General features: G+C 40.5%; 1 protein-coding gene across 1 annotated transcript; it reads left to right on the top strand.

Moving 5' to 3' along the window:
* Positions 1–6,468: 6,468 nt before the first annotated feature.
* Positions 6,469–20,181, top strand: LOC137299031 (solute carrier family 49 member 4 homolog). Its single transcript, XM_067831505.1, has 11 exons — positions 6,469–7,371; positions 8,841–8,931; positions 13,194–13,357; positions 14,171–14,234; positions 14,988–15,082; positions 15,814–15,943; positions 16,500–16,608; positions 16,997–17,064; positions 17,682–17,800; positions 17,952–18,134; positions 18,923–20,181. The coding sequence occupies exons 1-11, from the start codon at positions 7,029–7,031 to the stop codon at positions 19,087–19,089; spliced, it is 1,533 nt and encodes a 510-aa protein (XP_067687606.1). The 5' UTR covers positions 6,469–7,028; the 3' UTR covers positions 19,090–20,181.

The following is a 20,181-nucleotide window of genomic DNA, read 5'->3' on the forward strand; positions in this document are numbered from 1 at the left end:
ATACTGTTGATCACTGGATTTTCTTGTACCGACTGGATTATTTACAGACCGCCTTCATGTTGCTAGATTGTTGTTGAGTGCGGCATAAAACTAAATTCGCTTACTGACTACATCATTTGGGGAAATAGGAGGTATAGATTTTGCTTCATTCGTCCATCATCCTTTAATATTTTTCAGACGGCTGTATCAACAGTTGATTTGACTGTATCAAATATCAGGGCCATGCACAGAAAGCGATTATTGAATGGTTTGCACCCGGTAGTAGAGTTCCATTTAGCTCGCATTTACAAATTATACATTGCGCGATTCGATGTCATTGCATACTCATACAACGCAAACTAGTCACAGCGTGAGTTATATAAAAAAAAGTCGATTGCCAGAATTTGTTAACATTCAATAGAATTTTATTGAGGTCTGACTGTTATTAACGATTGCGACCGCGTGAATCCCGACAGCTGCAACACGTTGGCAGCCACTGTTCTAACCCAGGTCCTTCGGATTCGCAGTTTCTCTTCCGAAAGCGCGCTGCAAAGGGTTCGTCCAGATTGTGAGATGTTGCAGTCAAGGCATTTATTAAGCCGGCAAAACCTTGTTGTATGTGGTGTCTGTCTCACCTGTTTGTGTGTGGTGTCTGTCTCAACTGTATATATGTGGTGTTTCTCTCACCTGCATGCATCTGGCGTCTGTCTCACCTGTGTGTATGTGGTTTCTGTATCCCCTGTGTATGTGGTGTCTGTATCACCTGTATGTATGTGGTGCTTGTCTCACCTGTATGTGGTATCTGTCTCACCTGTGTGTATGTGGTCTCTGTCTCATCTGTATATGTATGGTGTTTCTCTCACCTGTATGTATCTGACGTCTGTCTCACCTGTGTGTATGTGGTTTCTGTATCCCCTGTGTATGTGGTGTCTGTATCACCTGTATGTATGTGGTGCTTGTCTCACCTGTATGTGGTATCTGTCTCACCTGTGTGTATGTGGTCTCTGTCTCATCTGTATATGTGTGGTGTTTCTCTCACCTGTATGTATCTGACGTCTGTCTCACCTGTGTGTATGTGGTTTCTGTCTCTCCTGTGTGTATGTGGTGTCTGTCTCACCTGTATGTGTGTGGTGTCTGTCTCACCTGTATGTATCTGACTCTCCTGTATGTATGTGTGTCTGTATCACCTGTATGTGTATGGTGTTTGTCTCACCTGTATGTATGTGTGTCTGTATCACCTGCATGTATGTTGTATTTGTCTCTCCTGTATGTATGTTGTATCTGCCTCTCCTGTATGTATGTTGCATCTGTCACTCCTATGTCTGTCTCTGTATCACCTGCATGTATGCTGTATCTGTCTCTCCTGCATGTATGTTGTATATGTCTCTCCTGTATGTATGTATGTATGTATGTATGTATGTATGTATGTATGTGTATCTGTATCACCTGCATGTATGTTGTATCTGTCTCTCCTGCATGTATGTTGTATCTGTCTCTCCTGTATGTATGTTGCATCTGTCGCTCCTGTGTGTGTATCTGTATCATCTGTATGTATGTTGTATCTGTATCAACTGCATGTATGTTGTACCTGTCTCTCCTGTATGTATATTGTTTCGGACTCTCCTGTATGTATGTGTGTCTGACTCTCCTGTATGTATGTTGTATCTGTATCATCTGTGTGTATGTTGTATCTGTATCACCCGCATTTGTTGTATCTGTCTCTCCTGTATGTATGGTGTGTCTCTCCTGTGTGTACGTTGTATCTGTCTCTCCTGTATTTATGTTGTATCTGTCTCACCTATATGCATGTGTGTCTGTCTCACCTGCATGTATGTGTGTCTGTATCACCTGCATGTATGTTGTATCTGTCTGTCCTGTATGTATGTGTGTGTGTCTGTATCACCTGTATGTGTATGGTGTTTGTCTCACCTGTATGTATGTGGTATCTCTTTCATGTGTATAGATGTTGTATCTGTCTGTCCTGTATGCTTGTGTGTCTATATCACCTGTATGAATGTGGTATCTGTTTCATGTGTATATATGTTGTATCTGTCTGTCCTGTATGCTTGTGTGTCTATATCACCTGTATGAATGTGGTATCTGTTTCATGTGTATATATGTTGTCTCTGTCTGTCCTGTATGCTTGTGTGTCTATATCACCTGTATGTATGTGGTACCTGTTTCATGTGTATATATGTTGTATATGTCTGTCCTGTATGCTTGTGTGTCTATATCACCTGTATGAATGTGGTATCTGTTTCATGTGTATATATGTTGTATCTGTCTGTCCTGTATGTTTGTGTGTCTATATCACCTGTATGTATGTGGTATCTGTTTCATGTGTATATATGTTGTCTCTGTCTGTCCTGTATGCTTGTGTGTCTATATCACCTGTATGAATGTGGTATCTGTTTCATGTGTATATATGTTGTATCTGTCTGTCCTGTATGCTTGTGTGTCTATATCACCTGTATGAATGTGGTATCTGTTTCATGTGTATATATGTTGTCTCTGTCTGTCCTGTTTGCTTGTGTGTCTATATCACCTGTATGTATGTGGTACCTGTTTCATGTGTATATATGTTGTATATGTCTGTCCTGTATGCTTGTGTGTCTATATCACCTGTATGAATGTGGTATCTGTTTCATGTGTATATATGTTGTATCTGTCTGTCCTGTATGCTTGTGTGTCTATATCACCTGTATGAATGTGGTATCTGTTTCATGTGTATATATGTTGTATCTGTCTGTCCTGTATGCTTGTGTGTCTATATGACCTGTATGTATGTGGTATCTGTTTCATGTGTATATATGTTGTATCTGTCTGTCCTGTATGCTTGTGTGTCTATATCACCTGTATGAATGTGGTATCTGTTTCATGTGTATATATGTTGTATCTGTCTGTTCTGTATGCTTGTGTGTCTATATCACCTGTATGTATGTGGTATCTGTTTCATGTGTATATATGTTGTATCTGTCTGTTCTGTATGCTTGTGTGTCTATATCACCTGTATGTATGTGGTATCTGTTTCATGTGTATATATGTTGTCTCTATCTGTCCTGTATGCTTGTGTGTCTATATCACCTGTATGAATGTGGTATCTGTTTCATGTGTATATATGTTGTATCTGTCTGTCCTGTATGCTTGTGTGTCTATATCACCTGTATGAATGTGGTATCTGTTTCATGTGTATATATGTTGTATCTGTCTGTTCTGTATGCTTGTGTGTCTATATCACCTGTATGTATGTGGTATCTGTTTCATGTGTATACATGTTGTCTCTGTCTGTCCTGTATGCTTGTGTGTCTATATCACCTGTATGAATGTGGTATCTGTTTCATGTGTATATATGTTGTATCTGTCTGTCCTGTATGCTTGTGTGTCTATATCACCTGTATGTATGTGGTATCTGTTTCATGTGTATATATGTTGTATCTGTCTGTCCTGTATGCTTGTGTGTCTATATCACCTGTATGAATGTGGTCCTCTCCTGTATGTGTGTGGTGTCAGTTGCTATCCATGTTCGTATCATCTGTCTACTAGTTATTGTCTAGTTTACTATAGAAATCGCCAAAACAGTTCCGGGTAAGCGTTATACACCAATGTGCCTCACCCATGTATCTGATTTGTTAAATCCAATAAGATGATGCTTCATATATTTTCAGAAAGAAACTTCTCCAATTGGTCACAAACCCATAACTCTTTAGAAAGCATGTTGACAATACGTTATGGCCTTATTGCCATTTTCAGATTCTAAGCAAACTTAGTGCCACTCGAGAACCCTGTATGTGTCGCATTATATTTTGTGCTATATACTCTTCAAAATAGAAACTATATCCAGAACGTGTTTACGTGTTTGGTAAAAACACAGGGGGCTGTTAAAGCCTCTTGGTTAGAGTAGTATGTCAGTATCTTGTATGACCACCATGAACATCGATAACAGATTGGTAGCGGTGACCCTCAGAAGGAGATACTGAATGCTATCTTGAAGAATGTTTTGATACTCTTGCTGAAGTGCTGTGTGTCTTGTAGTGTTTGAGGTGGCGGATTACGCTGGGGCAAGCGCCGGTCAAGAATATCCCAGAGATGTTCAATGGTAGACAAATCGGGTGATCGAGATAGTTAACACCTGGACATTGTTTTGCTGGAGGAAGTCCCAAAGATCAACCGTTGATGTTTATGGAGGGAACGACGTGACCACGTGACGTTGAACTGGTCCTCTGGTAAATAGTCTGTCTTCCAATAGGTAATTGAGCATTGTTGGATCGGAGATTTGGCGCAGTCCAGGGATTGATTGTTGTTGATGATGCGGTTGTGGTATTTGAACAATGTCTCAACAGGATCCTGGGCGGCCGTGATAGCTCTAGGTCGATGCACGTGCGTGTTAGTGTAATATTACCTTTTTCTTAAACGTTTCTGTTTTCAAACGTTTTGTCGCCGGCAACCATTCCCTACATGTTGGAATTCAACATGGAAAAGTATATTTATTTAACATATCGATAAGGTTATTTAGAATACGACCCCAGACGTGAAGAAATGTAGCCAAAAACGCCGAAAAACATTTATCTGGTTCTGACAAAATATATTTGTAATATTCACTTCCCCATAGCACCTTATTAGGTAGAGCAACCATCCCAACAACACCGACAGGTGGCACTGTTTTGATTTGCCAGCTGCGTGAATAAGTGTGCAAACTGTCATCACCATTGATGCACACTGAGTAAGACAGATCGATCAGGCTACTGTATGGTGGGTGTGTTTATCGCCTTCGTTACCCTTCTCATCTCAATACAGAGCAGATGTATTCTCAATCATATGTAGATTTATTGACATTGTATTTTATGCATCTGCACGATTCCCCACTGAAACAGATGCTTTGACGTGAAAGACACACTGTCAGTGGTACGACGGGCCCTACCGTGTGGGTGGGGTAGCGTAGGGGTTAACGTGTTCGCTCGTTTGATGAAGGTCCGTGTTCAGTTCCCCACAAGGGTACAATATGTGCAGTAAATATCTTGTGTCCTCCTCCCTGGTATTGACTAAAGGTGTTGTAAAACTAAACTCACAAGTCAAAACTGGTCATTCCTAATTGTTCCCCAGTGAAATTAAACCCATTACATAATTGTGACACGTGAGCACCTTAACAGAGGTATCACCCACCTTGTTACGAAGAGTTCGAGCACGATTGCGTCAGCATAAGCGTCATGTACTCACCCACGGAGTAAGCGCATACCTATCCCTTCACATCTGTCACTGCACACGTGTGTAGGACATTTCTCTTGCTTCTTTTATCAGTACTGATTCAACCCAAAGCCTTGATAAAGCTGCCCCAAAACTCTATAGAATCAAGAATCCTGGGTGTCTTCACTAGGTCAAGGAAAACTGGCAAAACTGGGAAGTCAGGACAGGAAATACTCGAGTCCTGTTCCCTGTCCTGATTTGGCCAATTGATGTGATCGTTAACCCAAAAAGAACTGGCCTGGATGGGATGTGGGTGAGATTCGAATGATTGTACTCCGTGGCCATTGTCTGAGCCTCGCGTGGCTGAAAAGTCGCGTAGTCTGTCCTTTTGTCATCAAAGGAGGTCTTTGACACTCAAGATACATTATTTTCTTCGCAATGGTGCACACAAATATGAGGACCAATTATATGTCGTAATATTTTACCACGATAAAAATGTATTTTGTTATCCTAGTCATGAGTTACCTAACTTTCACATTTTCACTCGCTCTGCTTTCGTGCCCGCATGGCGTTTGTCGTCACGTTTTCGCTGTTTTGCAAAGTATTTTTTTAGGGACATCAATTAAGTGTCTATCTCCCACCCGCATGCTGGCACCTTTTTATGACACATATTTGCGTTCTAAAATCCTTATGTATTAAATGTATGCCTACATAATGCCTTGTGGGTTTTTTTAAAAGATTGGACGTTCAGATATTCAGATTGTTAAGAAGATGTTGATCACTGGATCGTCTTGTCCGGGCTGGACTATTTACAGACCGTCGCCACATGGCTGGACTATTCCTGAGGACGATAGGACACAACAATAACACAAACAAAACCCCTCATGCATCGCCGTAAACCTCTGTCCGCTCATCATAAAATTGAACAGCTACGTTTGTTACCATGATTTCAATTTACTTTTTCTGGTTGTTTTTTCGATATTGTGAAGACCTGACCCTCTGCAAACATAGAATGGTATATATTGTATTGCGGCTGCTGATTGTGATCATAAACTCAGTTGATGATTAATCGTATTTTGATGACCATCAGTGTTAAGCACTCAAGGATGTTGCAGCAGGTGGCTATCGCACACAGCTTGTAGGGCGAAAACTATGTCAAGCGGATATACTACTGTGGTAATCTACCTCAAATTACCGTAAATATGTCCTGTACTACAATGGCCGTTGTTAACGCCAAGTGTAGTTTCTAAAGAAATGATATAATCAATAGATCTGTAATAAAAATAGTGAAAACTGTAAACTTCTATCAGAGTCGGTGCAACATTCGGCCTCGAACAGATCAAGTATCCACGTAACAAAGTGTTCGTTCAAAAAGATCGATAGATATGTGTGTGGCTGAAATGCATCAGGGGCAGATGTGTACTAGAAAGCGTCAAATCCGTGGATGATTATCATTGGATTGAAGGTTAAACGATCAGGTTTGTCGACAGCTAAACGATTAAAAACATTTGACAACTTTCTGTCTACATGGTAGTTGTGAAAGAGTGATGGTGTTCGGCTACAGGCGGTTGCACTTGAAACATTCTCTACGTACCTCTTGAGGAGAGTATGCTCTACTATCAACACATTCCAATAATCTTCACTGATGTGAAATTCGATTTTTGAAAGCAACTGAAGAATCGTTATTAGCTACATTAAATATTCAAATATATACATTTGACGGAGGCACATCAGCCTAGTGTTACACGTTTCACATATGTGATATCATCGATTGAAACCATTGACGCCAACATAGCAAGAATTGCAACAGCTTGCTGACCAAAATGAGTTCAAGAAAGATCCGAACACACTCGACATGAAGGTACAACATGGCAGATACTGAACCTCACCAGAAATCTCAAGCCTCGGAACAACCTATACAGACTGACCAGAGCAAGGACACTCCTAGCAAATCGTCCCCGAAGGAAAACAGCTCCTTATTGGACTCCACGAGAGAAATCAAGTCTTATAAACGTCGGTGGTATGTTCTGGGCGTCTTCGCGTATTCTGCCCTCCTTCTATCAGCTGTGTGGAACACATTCGGGCCTATTGCCCAGTCAGCTAAGGCTGTGTTCGGGTGGAAAGACGGACACATAGCTCTGTTTTACAATGCTGGGAATATTGGCTATTTTATTTTCATGTTTCCCGTGGCTTGGCTGATGGACGTCAAAGGTTTGTGCATGTCTTTTTATTGTCTCTCATACAACAAACATTGGAAGTAGTTGCTTGTAGCTAAGAAATCACAATAAGACCATTTGTATGTTTTACAAGAATACTTAAGTTGATTTAAATCTGTAAATATATATATGGGAGCTTATTGTGTGGAATGGAAATGTTTCACAGAGTGAAATCCATGTACAGAAGTTCGATACATATTCTGGGTACGTTATTGTAAAAGATAACTAGAAATGTCATCCCAGTCATACTTCCAATATTAGCGCCAATATCAAATTTAATTGTATTGACCAAATTGAGGAAAACGTTACCCCGTATTAGACTGATGGAACATAATGTATATATCATAGACAGATGCGGAGCTAGTTTGAATTGACTTAGTATACTTGATTTCCGTTACTTGTATGGTGTCCAGCTGCCTGTGAAATAAATATCACCTCCATCTTCCTGTCAAACAGGTTTGAGATATCAGAAACCGGACATTTGTTTTCTACCATTGCAAGGAGCGCAATTACTCGATAATATTAAAGCGAAACTAACCTGAAGTACCACATGTTTACTTAGGATCACACGTTCTCAGTCAGATGCTAGTACTTTTAGGGTTGAATCCCAGCCAGGATGTAGCGTATTCAGCAACCGTGACATACTTTGAAGCTTCTTACTAAAGATACCCGGGGTTTATCTGAAATACCCCTTCGCTTAGGCAGATATCTGATTGTAGAAACACTTACTATGCTCTGCTCTACAAACCGATCATAACCCTACGACTATCGCAAGTGAATGTTAGAGTCAGAGAGTATGCTTTTACGCCGCTTTTAGCAATATTCCAGCTGGGGACACCAGAAATAGGCTTCACACATTGTAACCATGTGGGGAATCGAACCAGCGATCGAAATAACTGCGGGCCCGGAAGCCCAGCGCCGGTTGGTATTGTATCGGGCCGGGAGTTTCAGATATGTGCAGGCCCTTATGACCTTCCGTAAATTATATGTCGATTATGTTTTTAACTCTGATGTTTCATCCTTTTTTTCTTTAGTAACGTTCGGATCATCCACGATCCATCGTGTTACGATGATTTACAGTTTCACATCCAGGTATTTCAGCGCTTTGACGTAGGAATGTCAACAACAGTCAAACAGCTAAAAACTCACCAGTGTTTGCTTGATGTTGTAGAATCAGTTTGGGTACAATGTAGTCTACTTTGTTTTTATTGGTTTGACTTTAACCAAATGGACCTGCAGATTTCATTCAGGGCCTGATGGCCAGCTGGTAAATAAAAGTATTGCAAACACTGAATCGAACAAGCGTGACAAGCGAACGCTTTAACCACTAGGCTATCCCAGTCCCAGAAGGTTTAAGTATCCGAGTAGCTAAGAAACCTTGTCGTCAAAAGACACAAAGCGTAAGTGATATAATATCCTTCGTACTTTGAGAACTTGACTGGTGGTTATTCTTTCCGTCTGTAGGTCTGAGGACGTCGATGCTCATGTGTGCAGTGCTGTCGGTGTTGGCAACGTCAATAAGGTGCATTACGAGTGAACCAGTACGAGCCACATGGTGAGTGTAAAAGTACGATCATCTAATTTTAAGTTGAAACGTTAATTATAAACACGTGTTTCTTCTGTAGATCGATAGCCATGACATTTTTATAGATCATTACACAGAGTTTCAGTGGAGCATGTGGGTAGAGTTGCACAAAAACTTGATACTAAATCGAAACTCACTTAATACCATATGTGGCCGACTGGCCTATAATCAGAGAAGTTAATGTAGTGCAGCGGACTTTTTCGATAATGAATCAGTATCTTAATTTTCAGTTTGATGTTATAAGTTTGATTTTGTGGACTGCCCAACCTCTAAATATAGACGCTGTAGCCATATTTTGTTTTTGTGACCTTCTAAATTGTTGAATGCAAAAACTTATTTATAAACTTAGTCAAATATATCTGACAGTGAATGTCCCCTTCAGTGTTCCAGAGTGTGGGCTGATTTGACAATTAGAAGGTTTAATGCAATGTTTTAGGACAATTCTTCTTTTTAGTCCTCGTCAGGTAGTTGTTAGTAATTTAGAATATTCATATGATGCATGTTAATAGAACACTGCAGTTTATATATCTGGAACATTTTAGTGTACATTTGTGAAGAAAGATAAGTGTCTGTTAGGGAGAAGTGTGAAGTGAAGTAGAATCGCCAATATCGTGAAAAATTGACACAATCCAAAAACATAACTCAGATGACACCGACTGGACATCAGATGACACTGATGGGGTATAAAATGACACTGGTGACACTGATCGGTTATCAGATGACACTGTGACACTGATCAGGTATCAGATGACACTGATGGGTTATCAGATGACACTGATGGGGCATCAGATGACACTATGACACTGATCGGTTATCAGATGACACTGATGGGGCATCAGATGACACTGATGGGGCATCAGATGACACTGTGACACTGATGGGTTTTCAGATGACACTGATGGGTTTTCAGATGACACTGATGGGGCATCAGATGACACTGTGACACTGATGGTTTTTCAGATGACACTGATGGGGTATAAAATGACACTGTGATAATGATGGGTTATCAGATGACAGTGGTGAAACTGATCGGTTATCAGATGACACTGATGGGGCATCAGATGACACTATGACACTGATCGGTTATCAGATGACACTGATGGGGAATCAGATGACACTGATGGGGCATCAGATGACACTGTGACACTGATGGGTTTTCAGATGACACTGATGGGTTTTCAGATGACACTGATGGGGCATCAGATGACACTATGACACTGATCGGTTATCAGATGACACTGATGGGGAATCAGATGACACTGATGGGGCATCAGATGACACTGTGACACTGATGGGTTTTCAGATGACACTGATGGGTTTTCAGATGACACTGATGGGGTATAAAATGACACTGTGATAATGATGGGTTATCAGATGACAGTGGTGAAACTGATCGGTTATCAGATGACACTGATGGGGTATTAGATGACACTGATGGGTATCAGATAATTACAGGGGTATCTCTTTACTTAATGTAATGGGGAAAACATTTACATCAGTTCTTGAAGCAAGACTTAAGCTTTGGCTGGAGGTAAATAGGGTAATATGTGAGGGACACTCAGGCTTCAGAGAGGATCATTCAACGTTTGATAAATATTTTTGTGTTGCAATCCCTATGCCAGAAATATTTGAGGAAGCCTAAGCACCGATTTTACGCAGTCTTTATAGATTTTCGTAAGGCCTTCCACCTGCTAGACAGGCATAAACGATTGTATTTATTGCATACATGAGGTGTTCGTGGTAAGTTCTTTTATATTTTGAATAGTATGTATAACCAGGTGAAAGCCTGTATTAGATCCAGTACTAGTAGATCAGTTGTGTTTGACACAGCCTCTGGTTTACGCAAGGATGCGTGCTTAGTCATGTACTGTTCATTTCTTTTATTAACGAACTTTCTAACGAATTTAGACAGCTAGGATTAAAGGGTATACATGTGACCGGAAACGTTGAAGAAATTATTACGTTAATGTTTGCTGATGACATCTCTTTGATTGATTCAACTGTTATTGGTTTATAGAGAAAACTCGATGCCCTTGCTAATTGTTGCAGAAAGTGGGGACGTGAGGTTAATTTAGAAAAGTCAAATATTATTGTGTTTAGGAATGGAGGTTACCTGAAATCAGTCGAGAAATGGTATCATAGGGGATCTGAAATGCAGATTGTAACTTACTATAATATCTTGGAATTGTATTTTCGTCTAGACTATGTTGGTCCAAAGCCTGTGAAACCTTAGCTCTGCAAGCCACTAAAGCGCTTTTTCCAATACAGAAAATTTGGCGAAAATACCGAACTATCTCCTTTAATAGTGTTTTAAAGATTATTGACTCTAAAATCATTCCCGTTTTATTGTATGGGTCAGAGATTTGGGGCTTCACAAAGAGACAGGTAATCGAGAGAGTACAAGGATCGGTTATCAGATGACACTGATGGGGTATCAGAAGACACCGATGGGGTATCAGATGACACTGATGGGGTATTAGATGACACTAATGAGGTATCAGATGACACTGATGGGGCATCAGAAGACACCGATGGGGTATCAGATGACACTGATGGGGTATTAGATGACACTGATGAGGTATCAGATGACACTGATGGGGCATCAGATGACACTGATGGGGTATTAGATGACACTAATGAGGTATCAGATGACACTGATGGGGCATCAGAAGACACCGATGGGGTATCAGATGACACTGATGGGGTATTAGATGACACTGATGAGGTATCAGATGACACTGATGGGGCATCAGATGACACTGATGGGGTATCAGATGACAGTGACGAGTAATTAATATTCTGGGACACCAGAAATGGACTTCACGCACTGTATCTGTGAGGAATCGAACCAGGGCCTTCGACCTGTCCTGGAAATGTAATAACCTCAAGGCTACCCGGCACCCATATACTTTATGTTAAATACCACACTGTGTTAAATGTTCCCATTGATGAGTGTCCCATCAGAGGCTGGCTCTCTACCTGTAAGTTCTGTGATGGCAATGTATGACTGTTTGGGTGCAGTATAATCGGATTCAATGTCGAGAATCACTTTTGCGTTTCAACATGACAATGAATCATACACATATCTATTTGCAGTTGAATTCCGCCTGCATTCATACGCATAATTATTTTGCATGATTACAATATGGAAAGCTAAATTATATTCGCTCATTTTACAGCCATGTTCAGAACAAAATGGAATGCAAACAGGCGCCAAATCAAAATCAGCAACGTATGTTGCCCCAGTACAACAACAAACTCGCTGTAATGGACGCGTAGATGTGTTCCTAAACAGACCCCATTAGCAGGTTGTGTTTTTAGATAATTGAAACATAGCCGTGCATTAGGAATTGGATATACAATGTATTTGTTACTATTAAACTCATTGGCTTTACTGAAAACGTCCTATACAAATCACAAGTTTGATTATCATTAGACTAGGGACCGTGACGAGCTAAGGGCATTGCCGGCCAGCTCTGGCAATCACAATCTGTTGCATACTGTGTAGTTCACGATGAAGTTCATGTTAATTAATTTTATATCTTACATATATTTTAGTGTTATTGAAAGGTACACCTTCGTCTGCCACAGAATCCCCAAACATTCTGGAATAAATTATCATTTCACGGGTTTTACAAAGAACAAATCGTTTCCTGGACATGCTTGATATTTCGAAAAACACGAAGCTGTAAACAAAGGTTCTCGTAGGTTTTAGCTCGTAAAAAACTGAGGTATCATTTTAATTACGTAAGAAACATATTCTGTGTAGGACAAACCCAGGCCCTCGCATCCCTGAACCTTAACCCAGAATATTACATGATCGGCCCAAAACCCTGCAAAGGTGTATTAAATAATGTACTAAGCTTTGACGGAGCATCTTCCAGCTTTTCTTAGTGTGAAGGAATTTAGTTTTACGCCACTTTTAGCAATATTTCACTACAGAGGACACCAGAAATGAGCTTCACACATTGCACCCACGCGGGGAATCGAAACCGAGTCTTCGACGTGACTGACGAATTTTTTGTTTTGAAATGTATGGCAATTCCGAAGGCAAATCGGCCTTGAAAGACGTAAACGTCACAGTGAACCAGGAGAGATTTATAGGTGTTCGTCGTATTTCGCCAACAGTCCACGTTAACAGTTGTTAAATGTTCTAAATAAGAACCTATACATATCTATATATTTATCCTATACAAAATCTTCTTCAACAGATATGATTCTCCTTTTACCAGGTTGATAAATATCTCATCCGTGATGAATGGTGTGGCTGGCACTGTACCCATGGCCGGCCCTGCCCTCCTCTCAGCCACGTGGTTTCCCCCCAAACAGAGGGCCACTGCTACAGCCGTGTCCACTGTCTTCTTCTACTTTGGCATGTCTGTTGGCTTCATCATTGGTAAGTTGAACGATTGTTGAACATTATTTTTCAAACTCGGTAATTCCCTTACATATCTTTGCATAAATCATCTTTGAATTTCTAATTCAACACATCACAAAAGCAATTAATTGTAGCCATAGAATGAAAAATGCAACCGTCCTATAGTAAATATCACACCATTCGGTAACGTGTGGTCCATATGGAAGTGAAGGCAGGTGACCACGATTGCTTTCATCAGAAAACAGGAAGCTCCAATGTCACAAACGCACATGTGAGCTACCAACACATAGGGTTTTTTTCGTGGACATTTCAGTGGAACCAAATATGCTAATACAGGCATTTATGATACACTGCGAGTCACAAGATAGATATATCGAGAAAGTGTTCGTTGTTGGTCATGTACTTGATAGCTACATTACATCTTTTCTGACCTAACCCTCCTCTCTCTCACTCTCGTAGACTCCAATATATACTCTCATAAAGCAGTACTATTGGTGTGTGAGTGAGTGAGTTTAGTTTTACGCCACATTCAGCAATATTCCAGCTATATGGCGGCTGCCAGACAGTCCAGTGATCAACAACATGAGCATCGATCTGCCCAAATGGGGACCGATGACATGTGTCAACCAAGTCAGCGAGCCTGACCATCCGATCCCGTTAGTCGCCTCTTACGACAAGCATAGTCGCCTTTTACGGCAAGCATGGATTGTTGAAGGTCCATTCTACCCCGGGACCTTCACGGGTCCTGTTGGTCAGTGATACATACAAAGCAGCATTACATAATTACGTATAGTTTCATCAAATCCTACGCCATGTTTTTCTTGTTTGCAGGTCCCCTCCTGGTGCCAGAACCTGGCGGGTCTTTTTTGAGTGTGGGCCAAACGGTTCATGTCAAGTAAGATCTGTTCGTTTGTGTTTGTATTAGGTCTCAGGATAGTGTTTGAAGTTTTGTAGAATTATTGACCATAATGTATTTAGGAGATAAACACTGGGTGTTTTCAGTTTGAGGATTAGAAAAGCACTCCATCAAGGGACGACCTCGGTCATGTCGACGTCGAATAAACTGAGAAAACTTTATTAGTATGAGTTGAAAATACCACAATTTGAAGTTCTTTAAAATAACGATTAGGTTTGTTTGAACCAAATATGTTTATCATTCAAGCATGGGTTTCATTGAAATGTACTGGCGGTGAAAAAAATTCAATTTTCGGAACCACTGCCATGCCATTTACAAAGTTGATGAACCAGCAAGAATGCAAGCAGAATCCAGAAATAGGTCGGCTGCGCTTGCACGAATACATGGTGACAGTATGAATGTCGGTTATGGTGCTGGTACTGAGGAAAATGATATTTCACTTACAGATTGAGTTTAATGTCACAACGTCGTCGTTTCTTTAATGGATTTACTTAAAATAACAAGTTGAACAAAACATAATTAGGTGCACTGATCTACTGAGGTTCTTAACGCAAAACGTATATATCTCATGAATACTGAAGTGTTTTCGTGTTAGTTTCAAATCGTTTCCAATTATTTTACGTTACCTTTCAGAACCCTACCGTTACGTTTCACTTCAGTAATATATACTTCTACTGTTCAAACCACACCCTATAACCAAAGATGCATTGTGACATATATATATGTTTGCAGCACATCAGTCCTCAATGATGAAGGGGTCTATGTCCACTCCACGGCCACTGACCTTGCAGCGGAAAGAGACGGTATCATGAGGCTTATGTATGTAGGTGCGTATAGCTTAAGTCACTTTTTCTCTGTGTAGACAGGGATAATCAATTGCTTTGATCACGTGCTCTTGAACATCTGAACGTTATCGGTAAATTTTGCTCTTAGCGTTTCTTGGTGTTGTTCACGCCCACGCTACCTTGCAAGATGATTACCCTGCCGGGAGTGCCCTTCGTGCAAGACTAGATGGGGATCGGTGTGAGTGCTTTTCAGTATGCAGCTGGTGTAGGACAACAGGAAAATCAGCTTCCCAGCTGTGACCAAACCGCGCGACATTGTGGTCGTTGTCACACATTGATCCATTATGAGAGTGTGCTGATCAGCATCTGGTGTAAAGCCTAAGGTTTACTATGATTTCAGTGGATGCGTTTCACCCTGTACATGCCACAATGTATCACTGAATGTGTGTTAAAATGCTTGACTCCCTTCAAATGTCCAGTTTCTTCCCAGCCAAACACTGCAGCTGTATCATGATACAAGAGTTAACAGTACTCTCGTGAGTCAGGAATATTGCTTGAAGTGATGTAAACATCTTTTTCTCATCCACATCCCATCTCACCTTCAGAAGGGCTTGATTTCTGGAGCTGAAGCATATTTAAAAAACTTGCCATTAAAAGATATTATGTTCTCCAGTTGTTCTATACCCAATATACATGTTTATGATGTGTGAATCAAGGCTTGTGTCCCTCAACAAAACGTAAAATCTCACCGACTCACTTGTGTTTACCAACAGAATGTGCGGCGAGTGTGCTGCTGCTGCTGTTGGTGGTGGTGTACTTCCCCGCCAAGCCCCCGTCTCCCCCTAGTGTCACAGCTTCCATAGAGAGGACAAGCTACCTAGATGGGCTCAAGGGACTTTTCACGTAAGATGGTGTTTTAAAGTCACTGAAGTTAGTGATGGGTCGAAATTCATTTACCACTTTGTTTCTTGTCTCACATGAATAACTATCTGTGAACGATTATTTCGCATTTCTCTTTCTTTTCACAAGTAAACATATATGATATATGTTTCGTATGAATGCTGCAGAAGTCTTTCTACTGGGACGTCAAAATACGAGAGTGAGTATAGGGTTTTCACCGTTTTTATCAATATTCCAGCAACATCGTGGCGGGGAACATCGGAAATGGACTTCACACATTGTGCCCATGTGGGGAATCGAACCCGGGCCTTCAGCGCCCCTCAAAATACGAGACAAAACGAATGTCCAGAAACATATGTTACGCCCAACTGCCATTGCTCTTTCTGTGTAAGACGATGCCAGTGCGAGGTTCATATGCTCAATAATACCGAAAGTCAGATACACTATTGAGAACATTTATTTAGTTTGATTAATATAGCGATGTCTGCATACAATGTTGCAGTTTCTCAATAAGAATGATCACACTATTACGTAAAGACAAAAAACCTTGAAATTCCAGACACAGACGGTTCCTTTTGATTCTAACCGCGTACAGCATCCCAGCTGGTGTTTACAGTGCCTTTAGCGCAGTCATCGACGTAAACCTCAACGGCTTAGGAATAACACAGGTAGATACCGACCTCCTTGTATATCTTGAAATATTCAAAATAATTTGTTTGAGAAAAAAATATGAGCCGATTTTCAAATAAAGTCACGTGACAGGTAGCTATAGACCTCTAGACATTTTACGTGCGTATCGTATAGTTAAACAAGGGATATAAGTTTAGTGTTCTTTCGGCTAAGATTCAAACGCGGCAATATCACTAAAGTCAGTTGTAAGTATCACTTCTGAGAGCAAAAACTTTAAAATATACTCCAACCCAATTTACATGTCATTTACATGTTCAATCAGAAATTGTTAGGCATTACAAGAAGGGTTATCTGCCCCTGCATTGTCCACGCTACACACCGGGTACAGAAGTATCCGCAGTACACAATCGCACGTTACTGTTTCAGAATCATGCCGGCTGGATTGGGTTCTATGCCACGATTGGTGGTTGTTTTGCGGCGCTGATTATGTCAAGGTACAGTCACAATAGAAACATATGATCGTTTCTGATCATGAGCCCCTTGTTGCTGAAAATGAAAATGAAAAATACAACCTTCGATTCATTGCATCGCGCGACGTTTCTGTGTAGATTCTTACACACCAGGCAAAAAGTGTAATAATCTACATCGAAACTTTGATGTATGTCATTAAGAACAAGTTGTCCATATCATGTTTCAATTTTGACAGCCAGCTCCTAGAATGCCGATCAGACAATAACCATGAACCCGATCGAAGAGGTATGGAAGTGATACAAAATGGTTTGAGAAAGGTGACCTTTCGCTTAAGAAGACACACGCCAATGGGTTATCAAAGTTTAAATAGGGTTCAACTCCAGAGGTGTTCTTAGGTCCACAAGCACAGAATATAGAGATATGGGTGACACTGGTCAACGTTAGTTACTACCAGGAATAGTCATATCTACACGGATATCCAGAACATATACCTAAATACAGGTGCACGTTTCATCAGTGACAGGTTTGTCTGCCTGAATCAAGGATCGGTAATAACCTGACAGTTGTATGACTTCGCCCAACCGTTTAAATAAATGTACTGACTTACTCACTCACTCACTCACTTACTCACTCACTCCAGGATCGCCGACATTTTGATGTACCGGATGAAGTGCCTGCTGCTGTTCCTCTTCCTCCTGGCTGCAGCATCTACGATCTGGTTCGTCCTGCTGCGTCTGTCCTTCATCCCCTTCAGCATGAGTGAGTCGCCTTTCACCAGATTTAATCACATATTAACAAATATTCCAATATTACACTTTACAGCAAGATTTTCAGAAACACTACTACATGTTTTCTCATGCCACTCTACAAGGGTAATATAGACATTTTTCTATCGTATCCCTTCTACCAGTGTACCTCTACATATCGTCCATACTGGTTGGCGTGTTCATCAATGGCTCTATACCGCTGTTCTACGAGTTGGGGTGTGAAGCGTCTTACCCTATAGCCGAGGGCGTGACGGCTGGGATGCTGACCTCCATGAACAACTTGGCCGGAATCATCTTCCTGTCTGTCCTCATGATACCGCATATAGGTCAGCTACTTACGCTTAGTCTCCGAATATATACTGGACAAAAATAGTTAGGGATGTATGTAAATTTTGAAATTATGAATAATGATCTATTTATTCATTGCGGACACACTGATGATATATCAATCATATAAATACCAATATCCCTAGCTTATTTTGTCCAGTATATATCATTTTGATAGTAAGAAATGAACACATATAAATTGGAAAAGAGTCCAGTCAGATGAGAAGCTTCCCAGGACCGTGAGTTTGACTTGTCAGCTACTTCCTAAATGCTTGGACAAGTCAATTGTAACTGAACTGATGATATAAGATACTGTAAACTATGGTCATGGGGAATTAAATGGGAGCATTAGTCTTTGTTTGTTATAAACGCATTCATCACAGGCGTTTGGGCTAAAATATACGGCTTGTGCTTGGAGCCTCTCAATAACCATTTCGTTATATCCTCATATTCGTTACAATTGTATTGTATAATGGCATGCGTTCGTACAAATACCCTTTGTATGGATGCTAAAGAAATTACTTAACTGACACGGTAACATAATCAAATATATTTTGTCGGTTTCGTCTTACCGTTGTGTTTCACTTTGCGTACTAATGCATTTCTGGCTCGGTCCATGAACAAATATCCTAAATATTGAAATATTTGATCAATTCTTGATTCATAGGCACAGTTACATCTTACACTAAGTCATACTGGTAATACTGGCATACCGGCATTTATGTAATATTTTGTGTTGTGCTTTATCATATTCATGTTTATTCATTATTATGATGTCATATTCCAGGTGTCGTATGGATGAACTGGTGTCTCCTTGGCACAGTGATATTCGCCATACCACTACTTGTAGTCTTCAAAGCTCATTATCCTCGGACCAACTTAGACACGAAGGATATACCTCAACAAACGCCAACTAATAGTGAACCACAGACAGAAAACACCGAATCTAGGTGATGAACAGCCATCCACAATATATCTAGAAGTAAGGAAACCCAACCCAATCAATTTGTTCCTATTTTGTAAGCTGATTGTGATTCATGCCATGTGATATGGGGCGTGGCAATACATATACCACTCTTAAAATACATACCTCGACACACTCGGTAGAGTGTCTTAGTGTTTCAAGATGAAGACACGGGTACACTGAGAGAGGTGTGGTACTGGTACTTCCAGTCGCTGACCTTTCACTAAGATCAGGTAGACTACGTGATGCCTTCACAAAGTGTATTCCCATTATAGGGGAACACGCAATCCCATGGAGACGTCAGTGTGAGATGATTATTTAAAATTGTATGTCGGTATGTATACACATGTACTACTCATTCGTGATACTACAGGATACTGTGAACACGTGCTTTTTCACAGGGTGTATTCAGGGCAGTGTATGCAACATTAAAGCTGCTGCATACACCTCAACCAGTGGGTGATTCTCGACTTAAAGTGATTCAGGGTAGCGTTTACACCAGGTTCCCGGGCGAACTGATTCAGGGTAGTGTTAATACCAAGTTCCCATGGTGAAATGATTCCGGTGGTGTTACCACCACATTCTCAAGGCGAAATATTCAGGGTGGAGTTAACTCCAACTTCCCAATGTGAAATGATTCATGCTGGTGTTAACAACAAGTCCCCAGGGTGAAATGATTCATGCTGGTGTTAACACGTTTCCAGTGTGAAGTGATTCAGGGTAGTGTTAACATCAAGTTCCCAGGGTGAAAGGAGTCTAAATTCCTCAAAAGGGACTTTCAGTATAGTATTATGCCTTACCATGACACCATTATAAGTTTAAGTCCTTGAAAATATTAGATCCAGATGCGTCTGATGAGTTCTACAACATCAGATAGGTCACTACCGCATATACTATACTTTCACATTATCAATTTGAATGGTCATTGAGAAAAGTGCTTATCTGTTATAAACTGTATCATATTTTATATACATTTCATGCATCAAAATCACTTTTATTATTTGGTTGTTTTATTATTTTATCAAACGGACTTATGTAATATATGTGTTGTCCCAGATCACAATAAAGGAAAGAAGGTGCAA

The sequence above is a fragment of the Haliotis asinina genome, chromosome 10, assembly GCF_037392515.1.
Source record: "Haliotis asinina isolate JCU_RB_2024 chromosome 10, JCU_Hal_asi_v2, whole genome shotgun sequence".
In the NCBI taxonomy this organism is placed as follows: Eukaryota; Metazoa; Mollusca; class Gastropoda; order Lepetellida; family Haliotidae; genus Haliotis; species Haliotis asinina.